This window comes from Balaenoptera physalus, assembly GCF_965194825.1.
Source record: "Balaenoptera physalus genome assembly, chromosome: 19".
NCBI classification, from domain to species: Eukaryota; Metazoa; Chordata; class Mammalia; order Artiodactyla; family Balaenopteridae; genus Balaenoptera; species Balaenoptera physalus.
Genome location: NC_138900.1, coordinates 6464669 through 6489548, shown reverse-complemented (window position 1 = coordinate 6489548; position 24880 = coordinate 6464669). Strand labels below are relative to the sequence as shown.

Sequence of the window (24880 nt, the reverse complement as noted above, 5' to 3'; positions counted from 1 at the left end):
CATCTGCATCAGATAGAACGTGATCCAACGATACAAAAGGAAAAGGGGAAAAGCCACAGCCACAGGAAACACCAAGCATGCGTCTCAGCAGCTGCGCGGAGCCAAGGAAGCCGGACGTGCAGGAGTGTAGGCGCCTGATTCCCGTGGCCTGGAGTGAGGACTCTGGGGAGGGTTGTCTCTGGGGAGAAGGGGGAGGCAATGAGGGGAGAGCACAGGGGCTTCAGGGGCTCTTTATATTCCATTTCTTGCCCTGGTGGCATTGACGTGGCCCTTCCTTTTCTGATGACCTTTTGAGCTGGACATTCACGTCCGTGTTCTTCTTATGTGTGTGTTACACGTGATAATAAAAATAAGTCAGGAAGAAACAGGGCATCTGGAGTCCCATCTGACAGGTGTGGAAACTGAGTACCAGAGGGGGCGAGGGGATGATCTAGGGTTCTGGGGGTGCTTCCAGGGGAAGGAAGGAGGAAACCAGAGTCAGGATGGAAGCTGAACAGGTTGAATTAGGCATCCAGTCCTGGGGGGCCTGGGTGTGGCCCCTGAGGCTGGCTGCTCCTTCCTGCCCAGGTGACCCGAGTGTCCCACGGGCCTGCAGGTGGGGCTGCCCTTGCTGACCTCTAGAGAGGGCCCTGACACACCACTTGGTCCACCATTCCCTTCCTTCAAGGGCTCTGGCTGGGAAAAGTCCATCTGGTCAAAAACTCCCTGTATTTCCTGATGCTGGTGGGATCGGCCACACGGAAAATCACAAACTAGCATGCAACTGAAAAGCCATTTCTGGTGTTTGCCTTGGCCGTGCACTACAGTGTGTTCTTCTTTGCAGCAGATTGACTTTCCTAAAGCTGAACCCTGGCTGGCAGGGCCTTGCTTCTCCACGGCGGCTCCTGGGGCCTGGGGCAAGCCACCGGGGTCACTGCCATCTGGGTGACCTTGGACAAGCAGGTGAACAAGCCACCTGCGCCTCTGTTTCCACATCTGTCAAATGGGAACAATCCCACCATCAAGGAAACAAACGAGTCAGGGCAAATCCTCCACAAACTGTAGTTTCTCCTCCCTTCTCCAGGGAAGGGTGAGCAAATGCAAGTGTAGACTTTTTTCTTCGGCTCGTGTAACATTTTGTACTTGTTTTTTTTTTTAAATTAATTAATTAATTAATTTATTTATGGCTGCATTGGGTCTTCGTTTCTGTGCAAGGGCTTTCTCTAGTTGCGGCCAGTGGGGGCCACTCTTCATTGTGGTGCGCGGGCCTCTCATTATCGCGGCCTCTCTTGTTGCAGAGCACAGGCTCCAGACGCGCAGGCTCAGTAGTTGTGGCTCACAGGCCCAGTTGCTCCGCGGCATGTGGGATCTTCCCAGACCAGGGCTCGAACCCGTGTCCCCTGCATCAGCAGGCAGATTCTCAACCACTGCGCCACCAGGGAAGCCCTGTACTTGTTATTTTTAAGTTGAATTTTTCCTGATTACAAGAAGTATTAAATGCCCTCATTGAAGAAAATTTAGGGAATAAAGAAAACATAAAGAAGAAATTAAGGGAATTCCCTGGCGTTCCAGTGGTTAAGACTTGGTGCTTTCACTGCCATGGGCTCGGGGTTCAATCCCTGGTCAGGGAACTAATATCCCACAAGCCTGGCGGCATGGCCAAAGGCAAAAAAAAGGCACTGTGAAAGTGTCTGGGCGGTCCCTGAATTTTGTTTTAAATTAAATTTTAAAGACACATTGGACATACTCCTTGCATCCTTTGAAAAGCTCAGTATGATCTTCTAAGCATTCCCCTGTGTCCTTCAATAGTCTTCAAAACTCCATTTTGAATCGCTGCATGACATTCTGTCGTAAGGATGTGCAGTGATTCACTGAACCAGTGCCCCAATCATCAGGAACTGAGACTGCTTCTACGTTTTGGCTGTTGTGCCATCCAGCATTCAACACGACTCTCTGAACACTTCTGAGGATCTCAGGATGGGTTGATCTGTTTCTTAGGATGGAAGCATATTTCCTTGTCAAGTGACTCTACACGCCTTGCCCACAGGACCCCATGTTAGACCCCTGGAGGGACCAGGGCAGCCCCCTAAAGGCCTGGGTGGGTCAGTGTACTTTGTGAGGTTAAGTACATCATGTCTTCTGACCCAGCAATCCCCCCGGCGTACATTCCAAACACATTATCATGCCGCAGCCCCCAAAGGGTTCCTAAAGGAGGCTTTGTGGGGGGTGGGGCAGGAAGGGGGGGACGCCCATCAAGGAAATTCTGCAGCAGTTAAAGCACTCGAGTACACACATGCACACACACACACACACACACACACAGGGCGATGTGGATGGCTCTTAACAACCCAGGCCAAGTGAAAACAGTGAGACAAAGAAAGCCATCTATAATGCACCTTCATTCACATAAATTAAAAATACATGCACACAAAGCAACAATAGCATTTTGCAAGAACACACACAAGCAGAAAGATCCAGAGTAAACACATGAGGCTGGCTGTGGGGGAGGGGAGGGGAGCAGAGTGGGGACAAGGAGACGAGGCCGTGACCTGTGACCGAGGAGGGGGGCCCAGGGAGGACCCCCGCCTGCCTGAGGAGGGGTGGGCTGGCTGAGCCCAGCCCAGGGGCACAGCGTCTATGTGGACCCACAGTACACAGGGGAACAGAGGTGTCCCTGGGCCCGCCCGGTAGTGGCAGTTGCCCGGCTTGAGTGGCAACAGGGCTGCAGGGCAGAGGGAAGGCGGGTCCCCAGGGCTTCGCCTAGAAGGCATCTCTGTAGGCTCAGCCCCGTCCCCGTGGCCACTTGGCCACGTGTGCTTGGCGTCCCCGTGCCCCCCGTGTGGTCCTCGCCCTCGCTGGACCGCAGGCCAGGGGTGAGTGGGAACAGGTGATGGGACCCTCAGGGCTGCCCCAGTTCTCAGGGCGGGCACTGCAGGAGTCACCTCCTGCTCCCGCTCACGGAGGTTCCCCCGGTCTCTGCCAGGTCCCCTGGGGCTGGCCTTCCTTTCTCAAATAACTGCTGATCACCTACTGTGCGCCAGACTCTGGTCTAGGTGCTGGGGATGACACAGGGAGCAGGGCGAAGTCCCTGCCCTCATGGCAGGAGCCAGATGACAAGCAGGTGACCATGGACATGGGGGGACTCTCGAATCTCCACAACTCAGGCCACCTCTACGGAGCTTTGGTGCCAGGCCTTGTGTGCGTGCACCTTGGGGCGGTCACAGCCTCTGACCCCACAATCCCACTTCTAGGAATTTATCCCAAGGGCAGAATCCAGAATAGTACAAAGAACAAGAACTGAGGATGTTCACTGCAGTGTTGTTTACATCAATGAAAACGCTGGGTGGCGCAGTGGTTAAGAATCCGCCTGCCAATGTGGGGGACACGGGTTCGAGCCCTGGTCCGGAAAGATCCCACATGCCGCGGAGCAGCTAAGCCCGTGTGCCACAACGTGCGCCTGCGCTCTAGAGCCCGCGAGCCACAGCTACTGAGCCCGCATGACACAACTACTGAAGCCCATACCCCTAGAGCCTGTGCTCCGTAACAAGAGAAGCCACCGCAATGAGAAACCCGTGCACCGCAACGAAGAGTAGCCCCCGCTCACCGCAACTAGAGAAAGCCCGTGTGCAGCAACAAAGACCCAAAAATAAATAAACAAATTTATAAAATAAAACACTGGAAATAAGACGGGACTAGTTAATTAACTGGACGCTCACGCATCGGAATCTAATGCAGTCATTAAAATCCACATAATAGACAAGTATCAGAATCAGGGAGAAAGATATTCATGGTTGAACTCTTAGGTGCCAAAAGCCAGTTGCCAGCCAGTAAGAAATGGGGTGATTCCATTTTTTCTTTTTTTTTTAAAAAAAAGCAAAATATCCATTTAGAGACCCAACCCTGTCGTGCACACAGAGGTGTGCGTGCAGCGTCTCTGAATAAAAAGACACCAAATGTTAATGGGAGTGACCTGTGGTTGTCGGATTACACTTGGCTTTTGTCCCTGTGTTCTTACTTAGGTATCTTTTCTAGTTTTTCTAAATTAATTTGTACTCATTCTATAATAAATCATTTTAAACCACATTTACATAGGCACAGAAAAGAGCCAGGAAGGCTTTAAAACAAAATGTAAACAGTAGTTATGTATATCTAGGTAGTGGGACTAGGGGTGAGTTTTTTCATTTCTTATCTGGATAATTAAAAAGTTATTTGGTAAAACCCCTCTAACGGCGACCCCACTCCTCCCGCCATCTGCAAGGTGTCCACCGAGGGAGGAAGATTCCATTGAACATCTTGAATCTTTCAGTTTTGTGGACTGGACATTCCCTGGCCTCAGGGAATGTGCAGTCTGGGGGGTGGGGTGGGGTCGGAGGTCTCCAGAGAAGGGGGCTGCAAGAATCCCCAGGGGTGAGAAACAAAAGTGTTAGGATTTCAAGACATGCTTGCCATCCTTTAAGGTGGCCATTTTTGTGCAAGCTTTATAATATACACGATCCATGGATGCTGTAGACCTTTGTATGACTTTAGTAATAAAATTCATATATGTATATTCTGGCAGGGATGTGGGTCACATCGTTTGGAGACCAGTGGCCTGGGAGATGGGATGAGAGACACACGAGCAGACAGGTCCAACCAACGGGTCCACTCAGACCTACAGAGTCATCCTCTCTCCTTCTTTTCCCATATCCACTTTGCTGGAAAATCCTGTGGTCTCCACCTTCAAAACAGACCCAGGGGCTTCCCTGGTGGTGCAGTGGTTAAGAATCCACCTGCCAGTGCAGGAGAAACAGGTTCAAGCCATGGTCAGGGAAGATCCTACATGCCGCGGAGCAACTAAGCCTGTGCGCCACAACTACTGAGCCTGCATGCCACAACTACTGAAGCCCGCATGCCTAGAGCCCGTGCTCCACAAGAGAAGCCCGCTCACCGCAATGAAGAGTAGCCACCCTCGTCGCAACTAGAGAAAGCCCGTGCACAGCAACAAAGACCCAACGCAGCCAAAAAACCAACCAACCAACCAACCAACCAAACAAAAACACCACCAAAAAACAGACCCAGAATCTGTCCGCTTCCCACACCTCCACCGCAACCAGTCTGGGCCAACCTGGGGCCACCAGCATCTCTCTCCTGAACTCTACACCAGCCTCCGAACAGGCCTCTCTGCCATCGCCCTTACCCCTACAGTCCCCACACCTTGGCCAGAGAGAGACCCAAGTCAGAGCCCGTCTGTCCTCTGCTCAGAGCCTCCCCTGGCTCCTGTCTCATGCAGAGAAGAGCCCAAGTCCCCACCGTGACCACGAGGCCCCTTTGTCCCATCTCTGTCCTCACCCCCCGCCCTCTCCCCATGGTTCACTCCGCTCAAGCCACGCCAGGCTCATGGCTTTTCCTCCTATACACCAGGCAGGCTCTACCCCAGGGCCTTTGCACCTGCTTCCCCCTGCCTGGAATGCCCCACAAGGCTCCCACCGTCACCTCCTCCAAACATTTGCTCAGATGTCACCTTCTCCATGAGGCTACCCTGACCTCTGTGTCTTTTTTTTTTTTGGCGGATCCGAGTAGCTTGCGGGATCTTACTTCCCCGACCAGGGATTGAACCCGGGCCCCTGGCAGTGAGAGCACCGGGCCCTAACCACTGGACCACCAGGGAATTCCCAGAGAACCACTGTTTTAAAGGCATTTGGTCAATCCCCTGTCCCCATGCAGGCCTCTCCTATCCCAGCCCATGGAGCCAGGAGAGAAGAGAGCTCAGAGCTAAACTTCCCCTCCCCCACTGCACATCCTGGTCTGACCCTGGGGAAGAGGAAGGGATCAGGGCCCCCATCTGACTGTCCTGGACAGCCTGGGGACCAGAGCCCCCCTCTGTGGGGGCAGAGAGGGGACCTCTTAGGGGGTCAGTGCCAAGGGGACTGCCAAAGGCAAGGCTGTCCCTTCCTGGGTGGCCGTGGGGCAAGGACCACTGAAGCTGGAGTTGTGTCACATCACCACACCCCTGCCCCTGCAGGACTGTGTCCCCGGGCTCCAGGCCCACCTCACCAGCTGCCTCCACCTAGAGGCTACCTTTTCTGCTCGTGTGCTCTGAGTCAGCCTCACACACATCAAGCTGCAGTCTCAGCTGCTCTGTCCATGCCTCCCTTTAGGGGGCGACACCCTCCCTTCATTCTCACCATACACCTGCCCCCTTGTTGCCGGTACTCCATCCATCCTTTGTGTATTCATGTGACAGTCCACAGACGCTGCTAGGACCAGCTCTGGGCAAAGCCCTTCCCTGCCCCTGAGTGGCTTACATTCTAGAAGGGAAGAGGCAATCCACCAATAAACAGGGTGGCACGCCAGGCTGGGATAACTGGGAAATGGGAGCCGGAAGCGGGGAGGTTAGAGCATCAAGGATTGCGTCTGCGACGAGGAGCCACTGAGTTCCCACCACCAGCAACATCCCTTTGGAGGAACCGGGCCGTTTTCTCTTTGGGGGGCTCAATGAACAATTCGGTCCCACCAACAGCTGCTCAGTGCCCGGCCCTGCGCTAGGCGCCCGCGCCCCAGTCCAGTGCAGGGCACTGGCTGACATGCGACAGCAACCAAGAGACACGGGTGCCACAGCTCCGCCACCTCCTAACTGCATACATTCAACCCACCCTCCCAGGGACCACCACACAAGCCTGATGGTGCCCTCTGCCTAAAGCCCTGCAGAGCCCCCCGGACTCTGGCATGAAGTCCAGCCTCTTCCGTGATAACCAGTCGCCCTCCCAGCCCTGGGGAGCTGCTCAGACGATCCCTCTGCCTGAATACGCCTCTCTTGGGACCTGGGGTCCCGCAGGCAAACCTCCCTTCACCGTCTTCCTCTCCGGGCCCAAAGCGCCCCAGCATTCCCGTCCTTCCCCTGAACGCTTTGGTCTGTTCAGTGTCTCTTGGTTGACTTACACATGGAAGGCCGTAGTCTAGGCACTTGGGACACATCAGTGAATAAAACTGACAGCCACACGCGCCCTCCCTGATCCCGCATTCCAGGCCTCTGTCTAGAAGTAAACGGGCATTGTGTTAAATGCTAAGGGCCGTGGGGGACGGAACTGGATGGGGGAAGGGGGTGGTGGCTGCAGGAGGAGGGGTTGCTGGCTGCAGCTTTAAAGACATGGAGGTCAGGGGAATTCCCTGGTGGTCCAGCGCTCAGCGCTTTCACTGTGGTGGCCCGGGTTCAAAAAAACCCCAGAAAACAGTGGTTCTCAACTGGGGGGGGGGGGAAATTCCCGCCCTCCCCAGGGAATATCTGGCAACATCTGGAGACACATTTGGAACTGGGGGCGGGACGCTACTGGCCTCTAGTGGCCGGGGGTGCTGCTTCACACCCTGCAGTGCGCGGGATGCCCGCCCCCCAACCCCACCGAGGAGGGTCCAGCCCCAAAGTCAGTAAAGCAGAGGGGAGACCCTGCTTCCGAATAGCACAGCTCTGCCCCCAAAGCATCACTCATGGCCCATCTTAATGACAATTATAATCGGATGGCAACTGCCCCGTCCGAGTGCTGCCAGCCAGGTACTGGGGAGCGCTGGGCTCTCACACCAGCTCCGGGAAGTGGGGGGGGGTGTGACCCCCGTACCGCACAGCAAGTGAGCGCTCGCCCGGGGCCAGAACGGCTCTAAATCCTTGACAAGTGTGACACCCATCAGTCCTCGCACCAACCCCTTGGGGGCAGGGATGGTATCATCGCCATTTTCCAGGTGAAGAAACTGAGGGGCAGAGCCATGCATCATGTGCGCCCGACGCCACGCGGCAGGTGCGGTGGTGCAGGTGGCCCAGGGGCCTCAGGGGAGGGTCACTCCCAGCACGACCTGTGCCTCCGGGGCCAGGCTGAGGGCTCACCTGTGCCGTGCTGTGGGAGGAGGGCAGATGGTCCTGCCCTGGGGCCCAGCGTGCTGGTACAGACACAGGGAGCCTTGTGCCGAGGAAACCCAGACAGCCTCGGCTCAAGTGACTAGGGTGCAAACAGCATCTCATCAGTGCCCAGGGTACGGGCGTGAAGAGCTAGTGCGGACGCCCAGGAGGCTTTGCCAGCTCAGGGGGGAGGGGCTGGCCACCGCCTGGGCCCCTCCCCCACCCCCACGGGCCACCAGCCCGGCTCACCTGGATGCCATTCTCCTGCAGGTTCAGGTACCGCGTGTTGACGGGGATACTGGCCGGGACCTCGGCCAGCTCCCTCCTTGTGCAGATCACCCGGCTGGCCTGGTTGCTGCAGGAGCAGGCCGCGGGGCAGGAGGTGGCCGGCGGGGAGCCCCCTCCGGCGGCAGATGTCCCGGCCACGCCGCCCCCGCCGGCCCCCAGGGGTGGGGAGAAGAGCCAGAGGAAGAGCAGGGCCCCATGGGGCCAGGACATCCTACTGGGCGGCAGTGGGGGGCACGGGGAGCCGCGGGCACGCGCCATCCTCAATGTTCATGCTCCGCCTGGGCGCCGGGGGGCTGTCAGGGAGAGAGAGGGAGAGGCTCAGTGAGGGACGGGGACCCCCCGAGTGGCCCAGCTTCTCCCCGACATCCAGGCCGCTCTCTGCGGCTGCTGCCACCACCATCACCTCCCTGCCCAGTCTCAGAACCCAAGGGGGCAAGGCTCCTGCAGACCCCCTGTGGGGGGAGAGGCCACCCCTGATGATGAGGGCCCAGCAGGACGAGGTGGGCAGAGAGGAGGGCTAGCCCTGCGCACCCTACACTCATCTCACCCTCTCTGTGCTGGGAAGACTTTATGCCCATTTTGCAGAACAGAAAACTGAGTCTGGGGGAGAGGAAGTGCTCACCCAGGGGCGCTTGGCCGGCAAGTGGAGATGTCGGCCAGATTAAAAACTTGGTTCTTTGCATGATTTCAAAAAGGGACATAAATAGGTCGAGATAGAGTGAGAGACAAGACAGACAAGACATAAGTGACAGAGAAGAGGTGAAAAGCCAAGCCGGGAAGTCGGAGTGAGGATCTGGCTCCTGTCCCAGCAGCCACCCAAGTCCCCTCTCCACCTGCACGCACCTCTGGGAGGGGACCAGCCTCCTGGACGCCCCCCCCACCACCACTTCTCCCTTCAGGGAGTGTTTGTAGAGGCCAAGTTTCCCAGCAACCCGGACTCCCCGCCATCACCCATGGTCCGTGCGCCTCGCAGCAGCGGCAGCAGCTGGAGGGATCTGAGTTAGACTCAAAGGGGGAACTGGAAGGAGAAGGTGAGGTGCCAGACAAGGCAAGTGGGGAGGTGCCGGGTGTGGGCAGGTGAGGCAGCTGGGGAGGGAGGACACCGGAGACGATAACGGGGGAGGAGGAGGTGGAGGGCGGCAGGTGCTCGAGGCCACGATGGCGGCTGGTGGGTCCGTGCCAGCGGCTGCTGCGCGCAGGATGGTGCCGGGCCCGCCCGCCCGCTGGAGAAGGGGCTGGGGGGCCGGAGAGCCTGAGCCTGAGCTCTGGGAAGGGAGTGGGCAGCGTGGGGGTCAGGGCCTCCCACCCACATTTCCACAGGACCAGAGACGGAGAGGGGGATCGGCTAGTCATGACAGTAACAATGAAAACAACAACAATAATAATGGCTCCGGAATTGCGAGTCTGCCCCTTCTCCGCGCCAGACCTGCACACGCTCGTTTAAGCCTCCTGGGAGCCCCAGGGGGAAGCTGTTAGGACGCCCAGCTGACAGATGAGGCCACTGAGAAGCACGGAGCTGGCTGGGCAGCGACAGAAGGGGTCTGTAGTCTGGCTTTACCCCTCGGACTCCCAACCCGAACCCTTCCACGCAGCGTCTGCGCCTCGAGCGCACGCAAACGCGCCCACGCCCGCGAGCTCTGCTCCAACACGGCTGGCCCAAGAGTTCCCCACGAGTGGGGCGAACAGGGGGACAGAGGAGCCGTCTGCACAAACACGCACAGCAGCAGCGGTGCCGGGGCGCGCCCTCGCGCTCCCAGACCCACGGACGCAGGGCCGCCGGGCCTCCCCACCGCCCCGCACACGCACGCGCACACACACGCTCCCTCCCGCCGTTTCCAACATCATTTTAACTCAGATAAAAGGACATGTGCGTATGTCTGTGTGCCTGAACGCATGTGTGAGGGGAAGAGCAACAGCTAGACGGAGACACAGAGACAGAGACAGAGAGAGAAAGATGGGGGTGGGATGGGGGCAGGGTTGGTCCTGTGTCTACACTCCAGACTCATTTTTCTACCAGAGGGCTGGGGGCTGTGAGCGCCTCTATCTACGCGGCCTGTGAGGGCGGTGGGGTCTTTGCATACCCCTGAGTGACAGGGAGCGCTACGCTCTGTCCCTGTCCTGTTCCCACCTCAAGACACTGGTGATAAGCCAGCCCACACCCTCGGAGCCAAGGGCCGGCGCAGCCCAAGGGGGCCAGCCTTCGAGGCCGGGGCACCCCCAGAGCGGGATGCCCTTCGGGCGGTGGGAGCCCGCAGCGCCCACCCCAGGTCCAGACCTGCCGCCGCTGTGTCTCTACCTCCGCCTCGGTCCCCATCTCGCCTGCTGCCAGCCCGCACCACCGCCGCCCCCACCTCACCCCGACCAGGACGGCTTCTGCAGAGCCTGGGCCTCCCTCCCCCCCCTCATCGCCCTCCGCCATCTCCATCCTTGTCTCCCCCAACAGAGAGCGACACTCACCCCAGTGGCTCGGCTTCCGCTGGGCCTCTCCCTGCGCCCCAGGTCCCCCCCTCCACATGCCTCCAGCCGCCGGGGGCTCTGCCTCCCCAGTTCTCCAGGGCTTCCCGTCGAGGTTGTGCTGGGGGGGGGCGCAGGGGCTTTTGGGGTCTCCCCGCGCCCCCCCCTCCTCGCCTGTCGCCCTTCCCACCCCCCCGGAGGCCCGTCTAGGCCACTGCAGCAACTGTCTCCTCCTCCCCTCCCTGCTCGCCTCCTCCAGTCTCTTACCCTCTACCTCCACTCTCCCCCCACCGCCAGCCTCCTCTCCCCCCGCTGACCTCAGCCCCCTGCTCTCTCCCTGCCCCTCTGCCTCTGCGCCCCGGCCCCCTCCTCAGGTCCCCCCCTCACGGTCTCGCCACCCTTGGGACCACCAGGCCCCCCTCTCCTTCTCCATCTCCTCCTCACTCTCTCTCCGTCCCCATCACCCTCTCGCAGGTGGGTCGGGGTGCCCGTCTCGGTCGGATTCTCAGTCTGTCTGTCCGTCTGTCTGTCTCCGTCTCCCTCGGCCGGGCTCTGTCTGTCTCTCTCTCTCCGCGATTACAATTTCTAGTCACACGGCAGTGCAGAGCCAAGCTGTGCCTCAGCTCCCTCCCTCCCCACCCCCTCCCTCCTTCTTTCTCGCCTCCTGAGCGGGGAGGGCGCCTCTCCTCCCTCCTCCTCCAGCCCCCCTTCCCAGCGCCGGAGGCCTCCCCCTCCCCCGTTAATCAAAGGCTCCGTTATCTAATTAACCCATTGGTTCTGGGCAGCCGGGGAAGGGCGGGGAAGCCGGGGAGGAAGGTTGAAGGCTGGGCTGCCCAGGGAAGTGGGGGGTGGGGGGCGTCTGGGCTGTGCCAGGCCTGGCCTCCTGGCACAGACAAACTCATCGGCCGCATAACCAGGCTGGGCCAGCGCTGACCCACCGCCCCTCGTGCACCTGCCCCCCAGCCCGAGTGCAGACAACCTGGCGCGGGCTCCTCTGCAGGCAGGCGCTCCCCCAGGACCCTAGGAGCCCCCCCAAAGCCCCCCACCACACCACACAGCCAGGCACCCTGACTTCCACCCCGATACACCAGCGAACCTGGGCCCACGTCACCGTCACCCCAGTCCTTCAGCCGAGGGCCAACCCCTGTTCATGCCACAAAGGAACCCATCCCCAGATGCAGCCCTCTCCCCTGGACCTCAGCTATATCCTGCTATCCGCCTCCTGATACACTTCTGCAAAATGGGCAGGGCAGCCTCTTCCATTCATTCTATCCATCGTTTTTAATCCATCCATCCATCCAACAAATATTTTCTGTGTCCCTACTGTGTGCAGACACTGGTGTAGATGCTGACTAATGCTGCCCCCACCCTCCAAACCCAACATGCACAGGCCCCAAAAGACAAGCAGCAATAATAGAGCACATTGATCAAGTGCCAGGGGGCCTGGGTTTCGGTCCTGGATCTGCTGTTGGTTTGCTGTGTGACCTCAGGCCAGTGACTTCATTTTTCTGAGCGGCAGAAAAATGCTGTGAAACAGGGATAATAATAGTATCTATCTCATGGGGCCACTCGGGGACTGGCTCAGTAAATGGCTCTCTCTTTACAAAAAATGCAGATCTGACCACTTCTCATCCCCGCCACCATCTCCCCTAGATGATCACAGCTGCCTCCTCAGTTGTCTCCCCACTTTGACTCTCGCCCTCCCTCCCACACAGTTCCCACAGGCAGCTGGAGGGGTCCTGACAGCATCCAAGTCAGATCCTGCCCCTCCTCCACTAAACAGCTCTCACGCTCTGTCTCGTGGGGTGTAAGGGCAGAGACTTCACCGAGGTTTAGCAGACCCCTCTCCCCAGGATGGGTTGCTCCTCCCCTGCTCACCCACCCACCTCAGGCCACACTGGCCTCTTCACTGTTTCTGGAATGGCGTGCACAGTCCTGCCTCAGGGCCTTTGCACGTGCTCTTCCCTCTGCCTGGACCGCTCATCCGCAGGCGTCCCTGTCCTCCTTCAGGTCTTTGCCCTTCAGGTCTTTGCAGTGAGGCCTCCTTGCATCTCACAGCACCCCTACCCCACACCAGAACCTTCTCTGCATTGTCTATATCGCTTTTGTTACCCTCTGACCTCTTAGAAGCCCACACACTTGAGTGTAAGCTCCCCGAGGGCAGGGACTGCGTCTGTTTTGTGCACAGTTTGGTTCCCAGCACCTACAATGGTGCGTGGCACAGGGTAGGTGCTCAGTGAACATCGGGTGGAGGCATTAGTTATCAGCGCCATCATTTAGATCCCTCCCCAGTTTCCCCGCCTTCTCTCCTATAGTCACACAGAGACGCACCTGCTTGGCCACATGCCCCTCTCTGCACACCCAGCCCAGGACACACTCACCCAGCTGCACATCTCAGGCTCACCCCACAGACGTCCAGACCCCAGGGTCCCCTCCCATCCCAGGAGGGTCCCCTCCCATCCCAGGAGGCCAGCCTGGCAGACTCAGCACCTCCATACGCCGCCGCTAACACACTGCCTTCAGCTCAATTTCTGCACCCACAGCATGGCGCCATCTGGCTGGCAGGGTCCCAGATACTATACCGTAGGTCCCCAGGGCAGCCGCGTGCACCCCACTAAATGCAGACCCTGAGGGGAGCCACACCTCAGATGCCACCTGTGTGGGCTACCTTCCTGGATATGGCTTTGCGCCGAGGGGACACCTGGCCCCAGTTACAGCCCTCCAACACAGCTAATAGGGGTGCTGGCTAACCCTCTTCTTCTGAGCATGTTCTCAAAGCCAAGGGCTGTGTACATGCCTGACTCATACCAACTCCTTGAATAACCCCACCACCGGTAATGGTAATGTCCACCGTGTGCCTGGCACCAACAGGGCAGAGCCCTGGGAGTTTGACTTGCATTAACTGTAGTTCTCCCATTGGCCCTCTGACAGGGGACTGCTCTTACCCCCACTTCACAGACAGGGAAGCTGAGGCACAGAGAGGCAAAGTCACTTGCTCAAGGCTAAATACACAGCTGGGAAGTGGCCCCTCCCTGGTCAGCCTCCCCAGAGCCAAGGGGCCCCAGAGACGCTCAAGCTTGTCATGATAGAAGGGACAGTTCCCTTGGAGGTCTCCTGGGGGCCTGTTGAACTGTGACCTGCCTTCTGTGACCCTCATTGGCCACGGTCTGCCCCTGATAGTGACGGGAATCTCTGTTGGGCATTCACTACGGGCCTAGGGCCATGCTTAGCCGTGCCCTCGTCTCCAGATGCTGGCTCCCCCCCGCGGCCCTAGGAGGAAGGCATTGTCCCTGTGTCCATTTTCCAGATGGAGAAGCAGATCCTGAGGGCTGAAGGTACTGGCTGATGGTCACACAGCCTGGATACAGGGCAGCTGGGATTGGAACCCAAGGCCCAGCCCTGGGCCAGGTCACCACACTGCCTCTCTCACCCCAGGGCCCTGGGAGAAGCCTCAACACGAGGGTCCTCTACCCCCACCTGGTGCAAGGGACCGAAGCAGACAGAGATGCAAGAGGCCCCAGAGAGAAGAGGTGTGAAAGGCAGAAAGGGGCAGAGACACAGCAGGAGAGAGAAACAGAGACAGAGACCAATGCGAGCCCTGTGAGGTGGCAAGAAAGAGGGAGAGAGGCTTTAAGGGGGAACAGAGGAACCTAGAAAGTGAGCCGAGATCCAGGGGAAGGCAGAGGCATGGAGGACCAGGCACTCGAGGCGAGGGGCCGAGGCCTCACTAGCTTCGCCATCCTCCCCAAGTTCTGGGAGATCTCGGGCATCGTGCCTCAGAGGATTCAGGCAGATGGCAGATTGGAAACTCAGGGGCCCAGGAGAGGTGGGACGAGGAGAAAAGGGGGGCAGGGAACATTCCAGTCAGGCAGACTCATCTTTTTCTGGGGGAAGTTCAGGAGGTGAGAGAAAAGATAGGAAATTGACTGCCATCGCAGCAAGAGGGATGGAGGTTAGATCTAAAGAAGAACTTCCCAACTGAGAGGGACTGGAGCCAGGAGGGTGGAGAGACATCAAAGCCAGGGAGAGATGAACACTTCTCTCTCTGGATGTCTGTCATACGGGCATGGCCGGGAGCTGTTACGGTGGGGGGAGGAGGGGAGGGTACAGGCAGCACAGGCTTCAGGGATGGATGAAACAACTTCACACGTGTGTCCCTCTGAGCCGGTCCGTGTCCTGAATGCTTTTAAAATAAAAGCAACCCCAAAGCCCCGAGAATTGACAGTCCCCTAACTTTTGAGATAGAATCACCCTGGGAAAAAGGTGGCCCAGGCCCCTCATAGCTGCTGCGGAGGAAACAGAGTTGGGGGCTCAGCTCAGGACTTACCCAGGTTTCCTGAGGCAGGGGTCGGCTGGGGAGAGATGACTTGCTTGGTGAGGGGGACTGTCTCCTCCTGTCTTCCCCCAACTCCCCAACGAGAAGCACTGACGGGTCATTTATTTGGTCTTTCATATGTTCATTTAACAAATATTTACTGAGTGGCTCCACCACCCCGAGGCTCCGCCCACACACCGGGCACGTTCCCACCTCAGGGCCTTTGCCCCTGCTGTTCCCTCTGCCTGAAGCGGTCCTCCTTGGGTCTGCGTTGCTCTGTCTCCATTCTGGACTGTTCCATGCCACCTCCGGGAGGGTTTCTTTACCCCCCCCCCCACCACAGCCCATCCCTTACACTTCTCTTCCTTTCCTTCACAACCCTCTCATCAGCTGGCCCGACATCATATGATGGATAACGCCCGGTCCTGCATATTGTCTGTTTCCCCACTAGAAGGTGAGCTCCCCAGGCAGGGAGTTTGTCTGTCTGGCTGCATCCCAGGTGCCTAGGATGCGCCCGGCTCCTACAGCGCCTCATCAATACCCGCAGAATGAAGGAGCGAGCGAGCGCCCCCTACCGGTGGATTCCCTGCCGGCGCCGGGGGCGCAGGGGCGGAGGAGACCTGCCTTTGTCTTTGGGGAGTTAGTGGTCCAGAGGGGAGACATACAAAGGCTGAGTGAGAGGGTGAGCACGGGGTGGAGGCCCTGGAACGTCTGCGGGAGGAAGTGACGGCAAAGCTGAGAGCTGAAGGACCAGCGCGAGGCATGTGGGTGAAGAAGGGCGCGTCAGGCAGAGGGACCCCTGTGTGTAAAGGCCTGGGGGCCAGAGAGGCAGATGGGGGTCGGGGGTCTGCGGAGTCCAGCTCAGTTACAAAGACGTCCTGCTCCACAGCGGGCTGAGAGGCGGGGGTGCTGGGAGCTGAGGGTGGGAGGCTGTGACAGGAGAGGGGCAGGGTCAGCTCTGGGTTGGAAAGACCCCTCTGAGTGGACTCTTGGGAGAGACTGAGGCCGGGCAGGAGCTGGGCCAAAGGTCCAGGGGGAGAGGATGAGGCTGGGACCGGGCCACAGGGGTGGCGAGGAGGAAAAGAATGAAAAGATACTGCCAGTTTGCAAAAAGCGGCAGAACTTGGAGATGAGGCAGAGGGAGGGGGCAGGTTCTTCTTATAGATTTGCGGGTCAAATTCTTAAAGCCAGGAAAGGGGAGAGGGCAGGGAAGAAGGTTGGGGAGAGGAGACTGGAGCGGTCCAATCTTTGCTTGTAGGTGGCGAACCCGCTCATGCCAGCACCCCAGATGCTACGGGTGGTGCAGGGACCCGAAGCCTGGTTGCCATCAGTCGCTGTGGCTGTGTTACCTTGGGCCAGGCCCTCCCCCTCTCTGGGCTCCCATTTCCTCCTTTAAATCAGGACACCAGTGACAGTCAGCGCTGCCCGGGGCTGGGGAACGGGGGCCCAGAAGATGGTCTAGTCAGGAAGTGACCAGCAAATGTGAGCTGGGACTCGAAGTCCTCCTGGTGAGTGGGGAAAGAAGCAAACCCGCTCCAGTCCCAGGCTGCTGCCAATTTTCTGCTGGGAACCATAGCTTGCTGTCCCCGTTTCTTCGTCTGAGAAATGGGAATTGATAACAGGTAGCATATGACAAAGGGCTGGAGGCAGGGGGTGGGGGGAGAACAGCAGCTGTTTGCCAGCCGGTGTGGAACCGGTTCAGTATTTGAATGAGCCGCTGTCCCCCACCGTGCAAGTGCTATCAGCACTGTCGGGTATGGTGGCCACCAGCATATGTGGCCATCAGGCACTTGCCACGTGGTGAGTGTGAGTGAGGAGCTGAATTGTTGATTTACTTTAAATTAATCGAGAATTTTTTTTTTTTTTGGCTGCGCCCTGCAGCGTGCAGGTTCTTAAGTTCCCCGACCAGGGATGGAACCCGTGCCCCCCTCAGTGGAAGCTCAAGAGTCTTAACCACTGGACCACCAGGGAAGTCCCTCTTTAAATTAATCTAAATGTCGATGGCCACACACGGCTGTGGCCGTAGTGGTTACTGGATCGGACAGCGTGGTATGGCCATCCCAGTGCCTCCCGATTCAGCCTCGGTCCCGCTTGGAACCCTGAGTCCCCAGAGCTTGGGCTCCTTCAGCTCAGAGGCTCCGCCCACAACCTCACAGGGCTCTCCCAGGATTCTGGAAGGACTTGGAAGGAGATCAAAGTGAGAGAAACAAACTCAAGTGAGAGTAGGGCACCCAAGCCAGGCTGGCTCTGCCTTTGTCATCTGAAGCCTGCTCTGTGCCAGGCCCCTGCTGAGGCCGCCTTGGGCCCACAGGGGAGGAACTACAGCAGTTCCACTTCACGGAAGGGCAGGCTGGGGCGTGGTGAGGTCCTGAGTCTTTGTAGTACCCATGACCGCCCAGACCCGGGCAGGAACCAAGAGATGGAAGGAAGCCGAATGTCCAGGCCCCCTATACTGTGTGACTCTGGGAGGTGGGGCGGCCGCTGAATTGAATCCACCCAGGGAGAGAGCTAGGACCTAGCCTGGTGTTGGCGGTTTTCCAAACAGCGGTTATTGCCAAGGCTTCGCAGGGGTGCATGGGGGTGAGTTTGCAGGTGGGGAGGGTCCTGGTGTGAGCCAGCCTGACTGTGGCCTCCTGCCCCCCCGCTCCCCTCCCTGTCCCCTGGAAGGGCAACGCTGCCATCTGTTTTCCATCTCAGGGCGTGCAGAACTACTACACTTTAAAAAAGGGGGCGTTCTACTAAAAGTAACCAAAAGCTGAAAACTCCTTGAACGGGATCAGTGTTCCTTAGACATTGGCGCGCATCCAGATGGGCTGGGGGCTTTGTGAAAGTGCAGATTCTGATTTGGTGGATCCAGGACCAGGCCAAGATCCCACGTTTCCCAGGGATGGTGGTCCTGGAGCAAGGTCACAAGGGTCCCCTAAGTGTGCAATCCGCTCCCACGTTCCATTTCCAGATGAGTAATGAACCCTCCCCTCCCCCACCCTGTCTAGGGGTGTGCTGGGAGGGGATGCAGACCGGGGTTAGAACGTCGATTGTCACTCGCATTAGACATGGGGCCTTGGAAAGGGGACATCGCCTCTCATGGCCTCAGTTTGCTCATCTGTAAAATGAGGAAAATAGCTAATCGACCTCCTCGGATGGTGGGGAGTCAGTGGTCCCATATCTGTGATGTTGCTGAGCTCGTGCCTGGCTCATAGAAAGGTCTCAGTAAAACTCTTCTATGACTGTGACTATCCTCCTCCTTCTGGATAGTGTCACACTGTCACTTTAGGAAGGCTGGACAGGTGGAAAGAGCAAGGGTGTCAGGGAGACCTGGGTTTACACCCTGACCCGCCGCTTTCTCGCTGTGTCCCCCTCCGGTCCCCCAGGCTCTGTCTGTGAAGGTAATGACACCTAGCTTGGTGTCATTACCTGCCCAGTGCTGGGCACTTCAATGACAGTGTTATCAGTAATAAATCATTAATAACAGTTATCACTTATTCTCACTGGGTCAGAAGAACCAATCTTTTCCTCCTTTTTACTCCATCCCCCACCACCCCACCTTATGTTAATCCAGTGTTTCTGGCTGGATCAAAAACACCCATTTATCACTGGTGGGGGACCCACAGAATCACCTGAAGGGTCTTTGTTCCCCCCAGACCCAGCTGGACATGGACTGGACACCCCCACCCTGGGAAGGAAAGTCCGCCGTGAGAATGGGCCTGGGTATGTCCTCTCCCCTCTGGGGTTTGAAGGGCATAAACAAGATCGAGAGGCCAGGAGCCTGCGAGTTACCAGAAGTCCGATATCTCTTTTAAACTCTAACCTTCTGAATCTATTACTCTTAACAATCTGATTATTGTTATTATTAATGATCCTAATTTCCACTCGGAGGGCCTGATGGGCCAGCATGTTGCCCTCTCAGTTTCCCCCTTTGGAAAGCAGTGATCTCAGCTGGGGGAGGCAATCTGCAGAGTGGCCAGCGCCCAGGTGTGCAGCCCCAGCTCTGCCACTTCTACCTTGGTGATCTCGGGCAAGGGACCTCATCTCTCCCGCATCAGTTCCCCCTTTTGTCAAACTAAGATGATGATCGTGCCTCCCTCCCAGGACTCCTGTGAGGAGAAAACAGAACAAATCCACATGGGGTCACCAGCACAGAGCCTGGCCCAGGGTAAGCGCTAATGAATGTCAGCTCTTGTCATCATTATCTCCGGCCCTGTGTCTGCGGGTTCCAGGCAAGTGGACGGCAAATCTCCGTGTTTACCGCCTGGGGTTGCCCCTCTGGGAGGGTTGGGGCTGCCACTGCTTTCTGACCTTTGTCACAGTGCTTGAACAAGAGCTCTGGGGCCTAAGCTCAACACTCTGACAGGAGTGTGGGCTGAGGGGTTCAGGGGGACACAGCTGAGACAGGAAGGGAGTGGCCTGGGTCACTGCCCGAGCCCTACCTCGCTCCCTCTCTGCTTGCCATCTGGGTCATACACAGGCTTCTCAATACCCTCACCAGGACCCAGCGTTCTCACTCTCTGCAGCCCTCTTGAGGACCCAGCCGCCCCCTGGGATGGACTTCTGCCTGCAGGGGCCCTACCAGCCCATCTCCCAGGCCTCAGAAGCAGCCCCTCCCCTCCACCTGCCATGACAACAGTTGCATGTAGGTTTCCAGGCAACAAGGGGGCATCTTGGCACTCTTTTTACTCTCCTGCCACCCCCTCTCCGGCAGAGTCACCCCACTCTCAGGGACTGGGAAGGGAAGGGAAAGGGGATTTCTCCCCAGCAAAGACGGAGGGTTCCTAAACTCAGGGATGAGGAGGCTTCCTACACTCTGCCAGAGAGGAAACACAGACATTCTCCCGACACCCCGACAAGGGTGATGGTGGAGGAACTGATGGTGGGGCTGAGCACCGTCATGGCACAAAGGGGACCACTATCATCTGCACCCTGACCCGGAGATGAGACCGAGTGAAGCCCCTCCTCCCCCGGAACATAGCCTCATGTCCTCTGAGACCTGCACTGGGACCAGGTGAACTTTCAACTGTGTACCTGCCCTCCCTTCAACACACAGGGAAACCCACCCCTGCCTGTGGGCTGCAATCTGACCCACTGGGGGACAAGGGTGGGGTCTGGGGCCCACCCTGGCTGTCAGCCAGCCAAGGATGGGCTGCAACAGAACTTGTGTGTGCTCTGCAGCCTGGCGGTCTTAAGACTCTTCCCGCCCTTGGTGTGGCAGGGAGGCCCAAAGCTGGGGCAAAACTGCCCCGAAGAATGATGGGGCAAGAAGGGCAGGCAGAGAGAGCCCCTGGCAAAGGGGCTCTGATTCTGGAAGAAAACCAAGGGTAGGAGTGTGGAGAGAGTGACGGGGGTGTGGGGTGGGGTGGGGGAGGTGGGAAGAACCACTTGGAGAGGAAAGAGAAGAGAAAATAGCAGAGGTGGAAAACTCTATAGTGCTGGGCAGGTAAGAAAGATGGATGAAGCAGGTTAGAACAGAGGAGGGAGGGTTGGCCCTTGGGGTACCTGAGCACAGGGCACTGCTACCCTAGGGGGAGAATTATTCAAAAGAAGCTGATAATCTGGAATTCTGAGATATAATTGAATATAACATTATATTAGCTTTAGGTGTACAACACAATAATTCAATATGCGCAAAATGATCACCGCAATAAGTCTAGTTACAAATCACCACGCGAAGTTACACATTTTTTTCTTGTGATGTGAATGAGTTTTTATGTGAAATTGCTAATTTTTTTAAAAAAAGTTGGCAACACATTAAACACTTTGAAAGCAGTAGGGGGAAATAATCGTGGCCCACAGGACACCGGTGTCAGTGCTCAGGGCTGTGGGGAGGGCGAGTGCGGGGGGGGGGGGGGGAAAGCAGGGAGAGGAGGAGGAAGGAAGACAGAGGGGCGGGTAGAAACATGGCTGGAGGTGAGGGAGAGTGACAACAGAGAAACGGAGAAGAAAGTGCAGGGAGCGAGCGTGGCTGAAAAGAAGTGGAAAAGGAAGCAAGGGTAGACAGAGGAGCCGAGACCAGAAGGCACTGGGCTGGGGGGCGGGGTGAAGGGTCAGCCGAGGGGAGAGAGATGGGAGATGGAGGTGCGGAGATAGAGACTCGAGGTCCAGGTGACACCTCAGGACAGATGCCCAGCCAGACCAGCCAGAGAGGTCGGGGAAGGGAAGGAGGATGCGGAGGGTGTGATAAAGAGAGGGTGCACTGTCCTATCAGAGGAGACAGGTGAGCCGTGGGGGTGGGGAGGAGAGGAGCCGGGGTGCTGGAAGAGGCTGCGGACTCAGCGCTTCCCCTCCCCCCCCCACTCTGGCTGTGCCCCGCAGCACCTCGCCTGGAGACCTGCCTCTCTCCACCTGGCCTCGGTGCGTGTGCTCACGTGCGTGTGCGCGCTGGGCCCTGGCTCCATTTTCCTGAGACGTGTCAATGGCCCTCTGACACCTGACGTCTTAATTCTGCCGGAGCCCTCTGACTCGGGGAGCCCTCTCCCATCTGATTCTGGGTGGGATGCAGGGCGGCTGCTGGGGTCCCTCCAGCACACACGGAGACCCCTCACGCTGGGATCTGAGAATGTACCAGCAACACGTGGGGCTGCATCTTCACAGCTCTGAGACCACCTCCGTGCCTCTCGATGTCCCCGTGACACCTCTTTGAGTCTCTGTGAGTGCGAGGTCACAGGGCGACCAGGAGTGAGGGCCTCTCTGGCAGGGCCTCTCTCCAGGAGGTGCTGCCTTTGTCTCTCCCTCCGTGTCTCTGTGTATGAGGGACTGTGTGTGTCTCCGTGTGTCCAGGTCTTTCTCCCGGCCTCTGGCTGACTCTGGGTTCCGAAGCCAAGTTCGTAACTGGGTCTCTCTGATTCCACATCTGGGTCTCTCTGGCTGCGAGTGAATGACTCTGTGTGTGTGTGTGTTTGTGCGTGTGCGCCCACGCACGTGTGCACCTCTGCCTACACACGCCTCTGTGTCTTTCTCACCCTCTCCCTCCTGCCCTCCGCTGATGGCTGACTCACTCTGGCAAGTTGGGCCCGGTGCCTCTAGTCGCCCCCTGCACCTCTCGGGTGCTGGAGTGCCCTCTGGCTCCTTCTCACCTGCGCGCTGGGTCTCCCCCCAGGCGCCCAGGGTCTGCGGCTCCCTGCGGCTCCCCGTGTCTCCGCCTTGCCTGGTCCCCCGCTCTGTGTGCGAGGATGGTGTGCGTTCCCCTCCCTCCTCTACTTTCCTTTCTTTTGGAAACTGAGTAACTCTGTGTAGGTCTGGCTCCCTGGTGATGCGCCCTAATTGTGTGTCTGTCTGGAAGTCGGGTCCCCCTCTCTCATTCTGGCTCTGCCTCTGTCTCTCTGGCTCCCACCCTTCCCTGCCTTGTCTGAATGTCTCCCTCTCACCTCTTGGCTGCTTCGCTCTCTGTCCCTCCTTTCTGAGTGTGTGTTTGAACACTCAAGTGCCCAGTATTAGAGGAGACCCAGGGAAGAGCGGGAGGGAGGTGGGGAGGGGAAAGGAGGTGCAGGTTGGAAGGAGCAAGGAGACAGGAAGAGGGCGGGGCTGATCCTGGCCACTGCGGGGTGGGGGGTAGTTTTTAGCGGGGAGAGGATCCTGCCTGCGCCTGGACCGGGAGGGAAGCGACTCTGGCTATTCCCAGCTGCCGCTGGAGCCCGAGTTCCTGTCTGGCGGCTGCGCGGCCGGGACTTGGGATGTGAGGTGCATAGCAATGGGGCGCTGCGGAGGCTCGACTGCAGCTCCCAGCTGGGGAGGGGGTGGGGAGGGGGCTGAGGGGCAGCCCTGTGGCTCCCTTCCCCCCTCTCCCTTCCCATCTGGGCTCTCCCCAGGGGATTTCCTCACCCTGAGAAAGTCTCTTCCAGAAAGCAAGGCCCGAGGCTGCAAGGAGCAGGGCGGGGAGAAGGGGCCGGTGCTCCGGAGAAGCGGCAGAGGTGGGGGCGGGGAGAGAGGGGGAAGATGGGAGTGGCAGAGACAGGATGGGGTGGGTGGGTGAGGGGGCACCATGGGCATCAGGACCCAGAGTCCAGGAGAGAGACTGGCTGGGCCCCTGGCCGGAGAGAAGGAAGAGCCCATGGAAGTGGGGGCTTGGAAATGTGGGCGGAACCCTGGACAGAGCCTGGGTCACGGGCTCCCCAGGACTGATGGGGAGTTGGAAAAAGCCGAGGGAAAGAGAAGGAGAGGTTCCAGACAGGAGGCCCCTAGGACTGGGGGGGTCTGGGATTGGGGGATCCCATGAGGTGAGGAGACAGGGATGGGGGGCTCTAAGTGAAGAAAGGTCACAGAAGGGGGTCCCGGACAGAGCAGGATGTAGTGAAAGAGGTTAGGTGTGCTAGGGAGAAGCTCCACCGGCCCCCGCCCAGGTGAGGGTCCTAAGCAGAGCGGGGAAGTGATACGGGGTCCTGAGAGGAACAAGGTAGGGACTGGGGGCTAGAGGAAAAAGAGGCTAAAGTTGCGGTCTCCTGGAGAGGGGATCAAGGGGGGATATCTGGGGGGAGAGAGTGAGAGATGGGGGGATGAGGGGATCCTGAGGGGAAGACGAGGTGCAGTCAGAAGGTCCTAGAAGAGTAGGTATGAGGGTGGGAAGGCTTGGGAGGGCAGCAAATGGGGGAGGGGAGGTCCCCAAGAGGAGAGGGCTAAGGACGGTGGGAGGCAGGTAGTGGTCCCAGAGAGACACGTGCCCAAGGATAGAAGGCCCCGAAGCAGAATGGGGTCAAGGAAGGGGGTCTTGGGATAGAGGGAGGGGCAGGGGTTCGGTTGCCCATCAGTAGGGGTAGGGGGACCCCAGAGGGAGAGGGGCTGAAGATTGGGGAGAGGGTTGTCTCGTTCCCCAGTCACCCCCTCCGTTTTTCCCATTCTCACTTCCCAAACTCCCCGGTTCTCCCCGGTTGCCAGGGCAACCGCTCCTGCCAGGCGCGGTCACCAAGGAAACCCCGTGCCCGCCTCTCCCCCCCCTCCCCATCACTGGCGTGCCCCCCCACCCCAAGCAGTGGCGGTGTGGAAGGTGGGAGGGGCAATGGGGGGGGGGAAGAACCCGAACTCCCGCCCCAGAAAGAGGGGCCCAGACCTACACCCAGTGAGCCACCTCCCCTCCCCCCGCCCCGCAAGCCTACATCCTCAGCCCTACAGCTGGATACACAGCGACCGCCGGACGTACATCCCCCCCCCCACCCCGTCCCTAGGCAGCGGCGACCCCCGCCCCCAACACAGAACTAGCCTGGCCCGGAGGACCCCCACCCGACTACCTCCCCCACCGGCTGCTGCTCTCCATCAGGCCCCGCCCACTGTCCTCTGCCGCCGGCCCCCCAGCCCCGCGGAGGCCTAAGACCACGGTCCCCTAATTAGAGAATGCCCCCCCCCGCGGTTCCTCCTCCCGCCCCCGCCCGGGCCCTTCGGCGGCTACTCACAGCGAGGAAAGGGGCTCCTTCCGGGGGGCAGCATGCCCGGCCCGCGGGGGGAGGACCCCCCAGTGAGGCACAGGGATTCGGGGTGCGAGGCCCGCTGCGGGGAGGCGCGGGGGGCGGGGCTGCGTCCGGGCCCGGGTCGCTCGCGTTCTCCCCCCTCCCCGGCTCCTGGATGGGGAGGGGGCTTCCGCAGCGGCAGCGGTGGGGTTCGGGGGCCGCTCTGCCTCCTCGCTCGCCCGCCCGCCTGCCGCCCGGCCCGGCGCCCTCGTCCGCCGGCCCGCCTTCCTTCTTGCCTTCCTTTCTTTCCTTCTTTCTTTCCTCGCTTCCTTCCTTCCAGCCTTCCTTCCTTCCTTCCTCCCTCGTCGGGCCGCCGGCGCCGCTCTCCCCCCACCCCACCCCCCCCAGGCCCCGGCCCCGGCCCCGGCCCCCGCCTCGGACGGTGCGGCAGCGACCGAGAGCAGCCGAGAGCGGCAGAGACGCGAGCGGAATACTGATGATGGAGGGGGAGCGGGAGGGAGGGGAGGGAGGGGAGGGAGGGCGCCGGGAGGGGGGAGACTTTCCGGGAAGGAACGGAGGGGGGAGAGGAGAGAAGGAGAGGAAGAAGGGGGG

At 59.0% G+C, this 24880-nt stretch overlaps 1 protein-coding gene across 4 annotated transcripts in view; it reads right to left on the bottom strand.

The window, feature by feature from the left end:
- The window catches only part of LRRC4B (leucine rich repeat containing 4B), a 40475-nt gene extending 15831 nt beyond the window's left edge, over positions 1-24644 (bottom strand). Inside the window, exons 1-3 of one of the 4 annotated variants that reach the window (XM_082437934.1) lie at positions 24275-24644; positions 10589-10706; positions 8093-8424 (exon numbers count right to left, since the gene is read on the bottom strand). In XM_082437934.1, the coding sequence (XP_082294060.1) occupies positions 8093-8389 (297 nt within the window). In that variant the 5' untranslated portion in view covers positions 8390-8424; positions 10589-10706; positions 24275-24644. Of the gene's footprint in view, positions 1-8092; positions 8425-10588; positions 10763-11029; positions 11269-24274 lie in introns of those variants that run through there. The other 3 variants (XM_082437935.1, XM_082437936.1, XM_082437933.1) reach the window with 3 other exon arrangements.
- Positions 24645-24880: the final 236 nt, after the last annotated feature.